The sequence below is a fragment of the Corvus kubaryi genome, unplaced genomic scaffold (genome assembly GCF_017639235.1).
Source record: "Corvus kubaryi isolate FWS band 111438036 unplaced genomic scaffold, C.kubaryi_AGA036_p1.0 28413, whole genome shotgun sequence".
NCBI classification, from domain to species: domain Eukaryota; kingdom Metazoa; phylum Chordata; class Aves; order Passeriformes; family Corvidae; genus Corvus; species Corvus kubaryi.
Genome location: NW_024580685.1, coordinates 1 through 12,298, shown reverse-complemented (window position 1 = coordinate 12,298; position 12,298 = coordinate 1). Strand labels below are relative to the sequence as shown.

The following is a 12,298-nucleotide window of genomic DNA, read 5'->3' as shown; positions in this document are numbered from 1 at the left end:
GTGGGGAGCCCAGAGAGGGGGGAGCACCAGGATTCACGGGACCCTCAACAGCCTGGAGAGGGAGAGGGGGGACTCCTTGGACTCCCTGCACCCCAAAGGAGAGACTAAGGGGAAAAGGACCCTTTGGACCCCCAAAACCCCCAGCATCTCTAAGTGGGGAGACGGAAAAGGGGGAACTTTTCAGATTCCTGGGACTCCCAGCAGTCTGGGGAGGGCAGGGACCAAGTAGAGGGGGGACCCCCAATACAAGTGTGACCCCCAGCAGCTGGGATGAGGAAAACCCCCGAACACAAAATGGCAGAGACCAGAGACTCCTGGAGGCTTTTTCAGGGCAGAATCTTGGTGTTTGGGAGGTTTTTATGGACACACAATGCCCAGGGAGTTCTAGAGATGGACTTGGGCAGGGGGAACTTTGAAGCCAAAGCACTCATCCCTTGTTTTCCCCCCAAACCAGGATTTCCCATTCCCAACCCTTGGCCAGATGGAGGACGAGGCTGCGAGGAAGAGGAAGATGCCCCGGGACACCCAGGCAGGTGAGGAGGAAGTCAGTGGCCCTTTCCCCCTTTCTCCTGCTCCATCTCCCAGCCCAGCATCGCCCCCGGCTGCAGGACAGCCCCGCTGCCGACGCCGTCCTGCCGGGGACGGACTGGGGGGATCTCCTTGCCCTTCCCTGTGGCACGGAGGCAAATCCCATCCTCTCCTTGTCCTTCCTCCCCCAGACAAGGAGCTGAGCACGGAGCCCAGGGAGGACAAATCCCCGTGGCAGAACGTGGTGGAAGAGGCCGTTTTGAGCGGCTCCAATGCGCAGGAATGCAACGGGGAGGAAAAGCCCTGGAGATCCCGCACGAGGAGGGGCTGCAAACGCAGCCCAGGGTGCTCTGAGGAGGAAAGACCCACCCTGTGCTGGGAAGGCGGCCGGAGATGCAGCCAGAGGTCAGAGCTGGTGGTTCATGAGCAGCTTCACAATGGGGAGAAGCCCCACAAGTGTGGGGAATGTGGGAAGAGCTTCAGGTGGAGATGCCGCCTGATCCGCCACCAAATGGTCCACACTGGGGAGAGGCCCTATGAGTGTGGGGAATGTGGGAAGAACTTCAGCCAGAGATTCCAACTGACCTCCCACCAGATGATTCATAGTGGGGAGAGGCCCTACGAGTGTGGGGAATGTGGGAAGAACTTCAGCCAGAGATCCCACCTGACCTCCCACCAGATGATTCATAGTGGGGAGAGGCCCTACAAGTGTCCCGAATGTGGGAAGAGCTTCAGCCAGCACGCCCACCTGATCCGTCACCATCGCATTCACACAAGGGAACGGCCCTATGAGTGCTTGGAATGTGGGAAGAGCTTCAGAGAGAGCTCCCACCTCATCCGCCATGAGCGCATCCACACTGGGGAGAGGCCCTACGAGTGTCCTGAGTGTCAGAAGAGGTTTCAGACGGGCTCAGATCTCCTCCGGCACAAGCGGATTCACTCAGAGGAGAGGCTCTTCCGCTGCCCCAACTGTGGGAAGGGTTTCAAGCAAAACTCCAGCCTCACCACCCACCGGCGCATCCACACCGGGGAGAGGCCCTACGAGTGTCCCGAGTGTGGGAAGAGCTTCTCACAGAGCTCTAACTTGACCCAACACCAACGGAGGCACCGCTAAGGGAAGCCCTGAGAGTACCCTGTGACAAGAGCTTCGTCCTCTGCTCCAACTTCATCCCCCATCAGAGGACCCACGTTGGGAAGGGCCCTGGTTGTCAGGATTATGGGATTGGGATGACTCAAAAATGTCACAGAGATGATTTATTGCTGAATCAGTCTCATGTTTATTGAAGGATGAGATAGGAGAGATGTTGTGGACAACATCTCTAATATCAAAAGCAGCAGTTACAGTAGCAATAGCAAAAGCAGCAGCAGTGGCAGCTGCAGCAGGCACAGGTGCCAAGGTAGCAGCAACTGCAGCAGATCCAAAAGCTGAGGTAGCTAAAAGCAGCTTTTTTCTACAAGGCCTCTTATACTTTTTGAAGCCAATAAGCAAATGCCACAAAGCTTGCTAACACATTTGTACCAATCATCACTGTACGTGATTCTGCCGCAGTGCATACTTTCTTATCCAATCATCACATTGCTATTATGGCCTTTTGCACAGGCTTATATTACTGTATCTTAACTTTCTAAGAAACTTTATTATAAAATTTATTGTTAAACTCAAAACTCTTTACTCTTTTACTTATCACTATTATTTCTTGCATAAAACATGTTCTTACTTGTTAAAAATACATTTCTACTTCTATAAAGCATGTTTATTTTAAAACTACAAAACTAATTTCTTGCTTTAAACTGCAAAAGGTCATTGTTCTAACTCAGGCAGCCTTCGCCAAGGTCTCAGATCAAAACGTGTATCCATTTCTATCTGTTCAAGCACAGTGCTGTTTCTGTACCCTGTCAGCACCTGTGAGTTCTCTGTAACTTCATTTCCCACATCTCTCCCTCTGTTGAACTACAAAAATCTCTTTGATAACTTTGTCGACCATTCATTGCATGCACTGAAGTAGGCAAGGCGCCATTATCAACACAACTATGATAACAAATAATATATATAGACTTATTTTCAAAGGCTGTTTTAACCAGGATGCTAAACCCCATCCATCAAACAAGTCATCTAACCAAGTTCCATCATTAACTCTGATTTTGGACACGCCTTCTCTTAACTGTTGTATGCTCTTATGAATGGACTCCGAGTGATCAGATAAATTCATGTAGCACATTCCATCAAAATCTTTACAGCCATGTCCATGAGCCAATAAAAGATAGTCAATTGCAGCTCTGTTTTGCAAGGTGGCATGTCTGGTATCTTTAACGTCTGTTAGCAAATCACTCAATGCAATTGGCGTGTTTACTCAGCCAACACCCCAATTGATCTAATTGTTTTAATGCTTGTCTAGAGGCTACTTGAGGTAAAAACAACGATGCAGTAAATCTTTTCCCAGAACCCCAAGGATTAAAATCGTTAGTGCACTCTGGTCCATATTGATGGACAAATGATCTTTTCTCTCTGTGTCTTATCTGGCTAGTTATTTTTATACTAGGTGTGAATAAAGTAAGCTTTCCCAAACTACATGGTCCGCCCCTGATGTGCGATGGGATAGCAGACCAAGCTCTGTCTCCACAAATAAAGAACATTCCCTGTGGTAATAAAAGGGGAACTGTGCTAGATACAGATGGAGTTAAAGAAGTATAGTTACACCAAAATGTCTGATTTTTAAAGACAGAGTGATGTGGAGAAACATCTTTGACTGCTGACTGATCTTTTCTTATATAGTTGAACTTGACACAGAAATCCAGCTTTACCGAAGCAAGAAGCTCTAATTCTTGTGGTTCAAAGGGTGCTTTGGGAAGGTGAGGAGTCCACCAATCCCACTTGTCTACTGGTGTCCAGAAATCCCACTGGTTTGACCCAGCTAGAGTGCCTCTCACTGCCTTAAGTTTTTTCGGTATTGGCTGAGCATCTACTGGCATATCGACTAAGCAAGTTGGAAATGGTTTCTTGGGGGTTGTGGTCAAAAGACACGTGGTATCTAGACCTGATGCATTAGCTACAGTCACCCGAACATTTGTTTTGGGTTGGTCAACAAGTATACCTGCGTTGTTAAAAGCAAGCAAAGCAAAAAAGCATAAACATAACATCCAACTCAATTTCATCTTTCCCACTGTAAGTTTTTGATACATAAACTACAGTCTGCAAAACTCGCAGCCTAGTTATGGAGCAGCCACTTTCTGGGCCTGCCTCTAGGTCACTTTTCACTGGTGGGTTCTACTTGTTTCTGAGCTGCTTTAGAGGGGTTCTTGTTTTTGCTTCCTTGGGTCCCCGTCTTGGTCTTTTCTGAGGTTCAGCGATTACAGGTTGTTCTTAGGTGTCAGCACGGACAGGAGACTCAGAGGTAGCAATGGAAGGCTGATCAGTAGTGGAAGGTTGAGCGGGCCCTTCACTTTGTGTGCTCATCAGGCTCTTGTCTCACGTGATATGGTTTCACATTCTTTGCTGGAACCCACTTAGGACCTGCACCTGTAGAGGCACAAGCATACCCTTTGCACCATGTTATTAGAGGATATGGACCTTTGATTTGTCCTGTCTCTGGATTTCTAATTAAAACTGGAGGATTCTCTTTTAATTTGAGTACTATTATTGCTGGTGAGGGGTCAGTAGCTCTAACCAAGGAAAAGGTGACTGGTCCAGAGAGATGGTCCCAAAAGGAATCGCCTTCCCGAGGCCCAGTGTTTTCCCTCAGCTGCTAGCTAGGAGGGCCCATGCAGAAGCTGTCAGCTCTTTAGTGATTGTCAGCTCGTGATTTCAGCTCAGCTCTGCAGGGCAGCCTCCAGGCCAGACCAGGGAGAGAGATGAGAGGCTCATGTAGCAGTTCCGCACGAGGAGCTTTATTGTTGGTCCGTACTCCTGGTCCGTACTCCGGCGAAGGGGAGGACACGGAGGAGCGCTCTCTCCCCCGCAGGGGCAGAGGGCTGGCTTTTATAGGGGTACAGGGGGTGGGTCTCAGAGGGTAAAGGCCAATGGGTTACAAAGGATCTGCATAGGGTCTCCCAGAGGATTCTGGGTTTGTCTTTTCTCGCTGTAACTGAAAGTTAGCTGCCTTCCCAGGGGGGATCCTGCTGGGAGGTTAAGCAATCTCCTTATCTCAGCAGACATCCCTCCAGGGCAGGGGCTGGGCATACCCTACCGAGTACTATTGGAAAAATGCCTAAAAGTTGGCGGGTTTGGCTCTGCAAAGCAACTGTTTAAAAAATTATATACATATAAAGCTTTACCTAAACGCATCTGTGGTGTTGCTTGCCCTGGTCCCCCTCTCTGTTGGTCTAGAATGCATTTCGAAGTGTGATGTGTTCTTTCAATGATGGCTTGACTCATGGGAGAGTAGGGAATACCAGAAGTGTGGTGAACACCCCAATCCATTAGAAATGTGGCCAATTTTTGAGCTGTATCCACAGGATCATTGTCTGTTTTTATTTCTTGGGGAACGCCTAATGAGGCGAATGCTTGCAAAAAATGTTGGCAAGCATGGGTAGCTGTTTCCCCTGCATGTACAGAAGCAAAAACTGTGCCAGAAAAGGTATCCACTGACACATGGATATTTTTAAATTTTCCAAAAGATGGGTATTTAGTGATACCTGTTTGCCATAATTGTAAACTCTGCAACCCTTGCGGGTTAACTGCTCCTGTGGAAACGGGATTGCACCAGTTGACAATCAGGGCAGGCATTTACAATTGCTCTTGCCTGATCTTTGGAAATGCGAAACATTTGCACAAGGGCTTGTGCTACAAACCATTGACAAATTGTGGATGAAGTTTTCATTCCTTGAGAGAGGACTACCCAGTGGTACCTCTGCAGTGGTTCTTGTCTGTTGACACTAGGGACTGAAAATGCAAACTGTGGAGCGTCTTCTGGGAGAAGTGGAATGTTGAAGAAACAATCTTTTAGATCAATGATGACAATAGGCCAGTCTCTTGGAATCATTGAGAGGGAAGGAAGTCCAGGTTGGAGAGGTCCCATATCTTCAATCACTTCATTAATTCTTCTGAGATCATGAAGCAATCTCCAGGAGTCAGAAGTTTTCTTGTGAATGGCAAATACAGGTGAATTCCAGGGATTGTTTGTTGGCTTAATGTGGCCTTTTTGCAGTTGTTCAGCTACCAGTTTTTTGAGGGCACTCAATTTCTTTTCTTCTAGTGACCACTGTGCCACCCAAACAGGGTCATTGGTCTTCCATGACAGCTTTGGAGCAGTGAGTGCTGTAGTGGCCCCTATTAAAAATCCACTTCTAACCTTGCTCCCCGCTGAGATAGCAAGTCTCTTCCCCAAACTGTGATGGGCTTTCTCACAACAAAGGGATGAATGCCTGCTGTTTTCCCCTCATGGTCTTTGACTGCAATCATGAATTCACTCTGCAAGCACACTGCAACTCCATCAATACCTGTAAGAGAATCTGAAGGTATGATTCGCTTCCAATCACTTGGCCAAAATGAGTGAGAGATGATTGTGACATCTGCACCTGTGTCTAGCAGACCTGTGATCTTAATTGTCTTGTTGTTATGTGTCAGGCTGAAGGTTCACTGTGGCCAGTTACAGCCTATGAGCTGTGTCCAATGAACTTCAGGTGATGGAGTAGAATTTGTTATTGAACGCAGATCTTGCTGACATTCCATTTTTATGGCCTGGTGTGTAGCTGTGGTGGGTACTGCAACAGCTGTGGCAATCTTCGTCCCTGCAGGAATCACCAATGGGGGTTGTGTAGCTCGAACTAAAACTGTCAATTCTTCATGACAATTAGCTGCAACAATAATTGGATAAATGATGAGGCCTATCATAGAACAAGCATCTTTCCCCATGATTAAAAATTCTTGCCTCTCTTCAGATGTTCCAGTGACTCCTGTATGTATTGTATAATGAAATTCATGTGTAAAAAATGTTAATTTGGAAGCCGCCAAGTCGCAGAAGGACCCGGGGGGTAATAATCTGAGGAGGTATTGGATGATCCTGCTGACAGTGTGTGGTGAGGCCCTCCAAATGCATCGGCCCTTTCTGGTATGCTGCCACTACTTGTTTCGTCACGTGTGGCACGCGCTGCCTTTCCAGTTTCCTGACTGGGGCAGGAGATTTCCATCAACATCAAATTTAGAGCGACACTGGTTTGCAAAATGCCTTCCTTTTTTACATCTGGGGCAGCAATTAGGTTGCTTAGTATCTTCCGCAGATTCTGGGCAGTTTTTTATTACATGTCCAGGTTTTCCGCATCGGTAACAGGATCTATTGACAACCTCGGCCTGCATCACTGCCTTGGTGTTGTTTAGATTAAGAGCAGTGAGAGTTTTAGCTAGCATGTTGGTTTGAGATGCAAAAGCCTTCTCAAGTCTCTCCCCCAAAGTATCTGCTTGAATTGTGACAATGTGTTTGTGGAGTGGCCAAGTTTGCTGCAAGCCTCTAGCATCTGAAGTACAGTAGGCTCTGGATCAGGTAAAGCTCGGATGACTCTCTTGCAATCATCATTGGCATTAACAAAAGTAAGGCTATGGAGCAAAAGCGGACGGGCAGTGTCGTCTTCGCATTGTCTCTTGATCGCTTGAGTTAAGCGATCAATAAAGGTGGTCTAGGGCTCCGAAACCCCCTGGCGTATTTGTGTATAAAGACCTTCAGGGGACCCTGCCAGTTGGATTTGCAAGAGAGCTTTATGAGCTGCCTCTTTAATATCACCAAGCATGTCTCTGGGTAAATCAGCCGCTTGGTCTTCTGCTCAGTCATGAGGCGGGTCGCCAGCTAATTGAGCAATTGTAAGCACTGGATTAGGACAGCCAGCATAGCTCTCTAAAAGTTTATTAAGGTTCCTTTGCCATTTGGATTCACACATGAGATATTGTGTGTCTGTTAAGATCATCTGTGAGACATATTGGCAATCAAACGGTGTTAGATCAAAAGTAGCATATATGCCTTTCAGTAATTGTTTAAAATACGGCAAACTCAGTCCACTTCCCTTTATAGCTCTCCATAAATCTTTAATTTTGGCATGTCCCATATTCTCCCATTTTGGATTTTGATTCTGTCTGTTGTATCTAACAGGCATAGCTAGAAGTGGACCATGCAACATATCAAAATCCCCCTCCTTAATCACTTTGTGTCTCTCTGCTACCCAATCTGTTACGAGACTTGTATCCATTTCTATCTGTTCAAGCACAATGCTGTTTCTGTACCCTGTCAGCACCTGTGAGTTCTCTGTAACTTCATTTCCCACAACCTGTGACCTTCCATCTTGACTTCCTGGAATATACAAACAAATATTGTGTAAACTTCCCTATAAAACCAGAAAAACTGAGCCACTTATTTCCAGAAGAAATTCTGTGTCAGATGCAAAGAAACAAGTTTCAGGGTCCCGGTAAGGCAAAAGTATTTTGTACCTACTATCAGCATATTGACTGCAAATGCCTTCCAGTTGACACATTCTGTCAAGAAAGGTTTTGAACAGACAGACTAAGCCATGTAACAAGACAGAAGATGTTTGAAGATTTCAGATATTTATATTAGTTATATTTACTTTCCATTATTTTGAAACCTATAGTTAATTGTAGCCACCCTGTTTCCTCATATAGGTACCAAGTTTAAAGATGAAAACTTCAAATTACTACAACCCTGGGCTTCCTTTTCTTCCTTTCTCTTTCTAGTATCAATCCTGATGTAAAATTTTACCTCTTCTTACTATTAAAAAAAAGGCAATTAAAAATCCAAGCATACTAATGGCCAATGAAACCTTAAAAATATAATGTGTTTGACACAAAACTTTCTGATTCCAGTGGTAAAAGTCAACAGTTCTGTCTCATTTATGACATATAAACCCCAGCTATTCCTTAGTATAACAGTTAAATATTGGTGCAAAGACCTAGATTATCACACTGCTTTTTTGGACAACCATTTAGAAATGTCATCCCTTCTATCACTGCTTGGTTGTTAATTGATATTAAGAAATGCAAGGCTAGAAAAGAAAAGCAAGGCTAGGATAGCTTCTGGAATATTGCCCTTTTTTCAAATTGGGTTACATCATTTACATGCTTAATCTCTTCCAGGCTGGAAGAAAGAGTTTATAGCTCACTCTCAAGCCATTAACGTGCTACAGAACTGAAACACTACCGCTCACCAAAACCAAAATCCTCAACCTGGGGGACGTTGTGAGCAACACACCAAGGAGGGGGCTGGGAGGAGCAAGCCCCCTCATTCCCCAGCCTGTGGGCTGATAACAACGCAGCACTGCAGCAGCCAGCACCACAGTCCGTGCTGCTTCCCACTGTGCTGTGGGGCAGCCAGAAAACACACATTGGCAGGGGGCTGCTGCACAGGCCTGGCTCCTCCCTCACCGACACCTCCTCCGGCCCCCACGGATGTCTGGAATGATTTAGTATAGGTAAACCCTTCAGAGAGAGATACTGGTGCAGGCGGAAGATTGCTGAAGCTGTGCACAGAGCAGCGAGTGGCTCCTGCATTACACACATGCTGTAGTCAAAGTCTTCCAAGCCTAAGTACATTTATACCAACCCACTCGTGAAAAGAGTTTAAGTGTATGTATGCAGCAGCAAAACAGAAGAAACTACTGGACTTTCCCCTCTGCCTTCCTGTCTTATCTAGATTACAGACGTGATGAGCTATTCACTGTCTTCTTTCTAAGAGTTTATATGTCTCCACAAGAAGAGCAAAGCTCATACCCTTCCACAGAACTCCTGCCCTATCTTTTGTGAATGATCCCTTTATGACAAACCTACCTTCTATGAGTCCTTGTATTCACCGTCAGATAGTTTTAGCAGCTGACTCCTTGACTTGTTGAGTGATCCCTGCTTATTTGAGATGCAAAAGCTGCTCCTCTACCACCAATTAAAATGGCTGCCAGGATTACTTCTGATGCTATCAGTTCTTTATCAGAACCTACAAACGGCCCTATTTAATTTCTTACAGCATGACGGAATGACGGCTTCGCTAATGGTGTGTTGAGCTCTTAGACCTCCAGCACCCAACACCATTCACCTCCCCGTGCACAGGGAATTCAGGCACGGCACTTCCCAAAAGCTCATGACCTAGGCTCAGAAAGCGAACACCAGCTCCAAATCCCAGACAACGTGCTAATAAAACATGACCTATACTCCAGCAGTTTTCCAAGGGCTCTTAAATCCACCCTCCTCCCCACAGCATTCTGAGAAAGACTAGTGCACAGGACAAATAAACATCAGCCAGCCCAGGAATCAGTGCTGGATGCCTGGCATATTTTCTGGGTTGCTTGCAAAGCAGCAGGCATTTCCCTTTGTGGGTGATGCAGATTGTTTCCGATCTCTCAGCATGTCTCTCTCAGCCACTTGCTCCTGAAACTTAAAAGGAAAACAGTGCACACTTAATTTGAGAAATGCCTTGCAGATTCCACAGCAGAAGGGGTTGAGTAGGTTGGAGGGGGTAAAAGAAACTGTTTCACAGGGCTATTGAGGCCATGTGTGACAGGCTAAACAAAACCTCCAGGCAATTCTGTCACAAGTTATTTTCACTTCTTACAATTTGCAAACCAAGTGGGTGGCCATATGTCTATCCCTTCTCCTTCTTTTTCAGCAAATGAAATGAGGAGGATTTTATTTTTTTATATAGTTTAGTTTGTAACAGTTCTGCCTTTATTGTTTTCAGATTGACTGTGCAACTGAACAAGTTTCCTCATTAAACACACAAGCAGATGATGATCATGCTGATGAGGCTCCTCGTGCTATGGGATTCCTCTTACATGTCAGGCTACATTTATCTTTCATTCCTCTAAGAAAAAGGTCATGTAGTGTGTAACACACATCATGGAACCAGAGTGTAAACGCAGAGCCAAAACACTAGCCTGTGTCCAAGATATTCAAGGAAAAATAAACAGAATCTGAGAAAAGTTTACAATAAAATAATAAGTCACACTCCTTCCTCTTTCCTTTTCACACTCGAGCAAAGGTCAAGATTAAGATAAATATAAGTAGGTTTTTTTTCTCCCCATACTTGATGCCTTGTAAAGGACAAGGCTAGGGCTGCCTTCCCAGTCTGTGTGGACTAAAGAGAAAGGTTACCCAACAAAAATCTTGGTCTTGATGGCATATGCATGGATGGGACTGTACTTCAAATAGGAGATTTGCAGGAAAGAGTCTCAAGGAAATCTAAAAAAGCTTCCTGTCTCCAGTCTGTCTCTGAGCCCAATCTGTCAAAGTGGGTTTTTCCTTCTGCCTGCTGATTGACATTACTATCTTTTTTCTTTTCAAAGCACACCAAAGGTGGAGAAGCGTGGATTTAACTCAACAATCAAGCTCTCCCTGAGAAACAGGAGTGGACCTTTATGACCAACTCCTTTGATTTAAGCTACTCAGCATTTCTGATTCAGCAGTGGACACCACCTTCTCCTCATTCCAAAGCAGCCAGCCTACATAGAAAAGCAGTTGTTTGGGAATAAAGCAATACATTCATGTACATTTTTAATACCTGCTCTAATGCATTTCCAACAGTGGAAGGTGAAAAGACATTTCATTCAAGCTGTTCGGCATATCTACAAGATATTAAACTGGAGTTCTGGTAAAACAATCATTTATCCTATTCCCCACTTAACTAAAAGCAAGTCAATCTGTACTTTGGGATAAGGATTGAGAATACCATTCTTCAGAAAGGGGTCAATTAATACAACATAGAGTTCAGTCCCAGCATATTAGAAAAGTTTTGGATTTAGTGTTGCTCACAGGGACTCTGCCTCCTGGAAATTGCTATTCCAGCATGGCAATTGTCTTTAATGAATGAGCAATTCATACATATACATAAGGAAGGAAACAATTTGTAAGGAAACAAAGAAGGAAGTTGGGCTATTAGCTTCTTTTCTCTACCCTGATTCTACATTTTCCATCCATTTATGCAAACTCCAGCTTCTTTTTGTGCTTCTCGGTCCCCATCTCTTTTTAAGTTCTTTGCCAAGGCAATGCCACTCTTTATTTTTCCTCCAGAATGTAACTCCCACTCCAAGCACCCGTCCTACACAGGATTCCTTTGTGTGTCCTAGCCTTGTTCCTCACCTTAACACGTCTTCAATTCCCTATGTGCCCTTCATTTAATCAGCATTTCCTAAATGCTGACCCATCCCATCATCATCTCTACCCGGAACAGAATTTCCCAGGCCATTCCAAGTCCTTTATAGTTCTTAAAATACTGTGGCCAAGCCCTGACCGTGATTTCCCCCACCCCTGCCTCCATGCAGACCTTGTTGTCTCCCAGCACCAGGATAGTTCCCACTGCCCCAGGTCTGCATTTAGCGAAGCCAACAGTACTTCTACCACTGCTTTCAGCAAGACCCCCATTGAGTCTTTACATTTCAACATAACCAGATGATGTCTACTTAGCATGAAATGTAGTTCCTGTCCAAGATTTGCATGTCCCAAGCAATTTCTTAGCATAATAAATTTTAAATCCTTTGGGTTTAAGTGTTTGGAAATCATCTGCTAGCGGATATAGCAACCTCACTGCATTCTTATTTTCATTATCGATGTAGACCTAGGGAATTCCAATTATGAAAGGCTCTATTCTGTAAGCTCATTAAAAGTTAACATCCACCACAACACTGTCTCTCTATTTCATTGGTTCTTTGCAATTGCTTAGCAAAGATAACAAGCACCAGGCTTTTTAAGAGACAGACACACTTTCTTACATAAAAAGACACAATCTTGTTCCCACCAAAGGACTCACACAGGTGAAAGTCACAAATTTCCTGCCTCTTCCTTCCTTTC

The 12,298-nt window shown here is 45.1% G+C and overlaps 1 protein-coding gene across 1 annotated transcript; it reads left to right on the top strand.

Annotated features, from left to right (window-relative positions):
- The first annotated feature begins 332 nt into the window (after positions 1 to 332).
- Positions 333 to 3,094, top strand: LOC121660346 (zinc finger protein 239-like). Its single transcript, XM_042019688.1, has 2 exons — positions 333 to 533; positions 720 to 3,094. The coding sequence occupies exons 1-2, from the start codon at positions 482 to 484 to the stop codon at positions 1,640 to 1,642; spliced, it is 975 nt and encodes a 324-aa protein (XP_041875622.1). The 5' UTR covers positions 333 to 481; the 3' UTR covers positions 1,643 to 3,094.
- The last annotated feature ends 9,204 nt before the right edge of the window (positions 3,095 to 12,298 follow it).

Bases quoted from the DNA above. Each gene is read 5' to 3' on its own strand.
- LOC121660346 (XM_042019688.1), top strand. From the start codon at position 482: ATGGAGGACGAGGCTGCGAGGAAGAGGAAGATGCCCCGGGACACCCAG. The intron at 534-719 runs GTGAGGAGGAAG...TTCCTCCCCCAG, and splicing joins GCCCCGGGACACCCAGGCAG to ACAAGGAGCTGAGCACGGAG.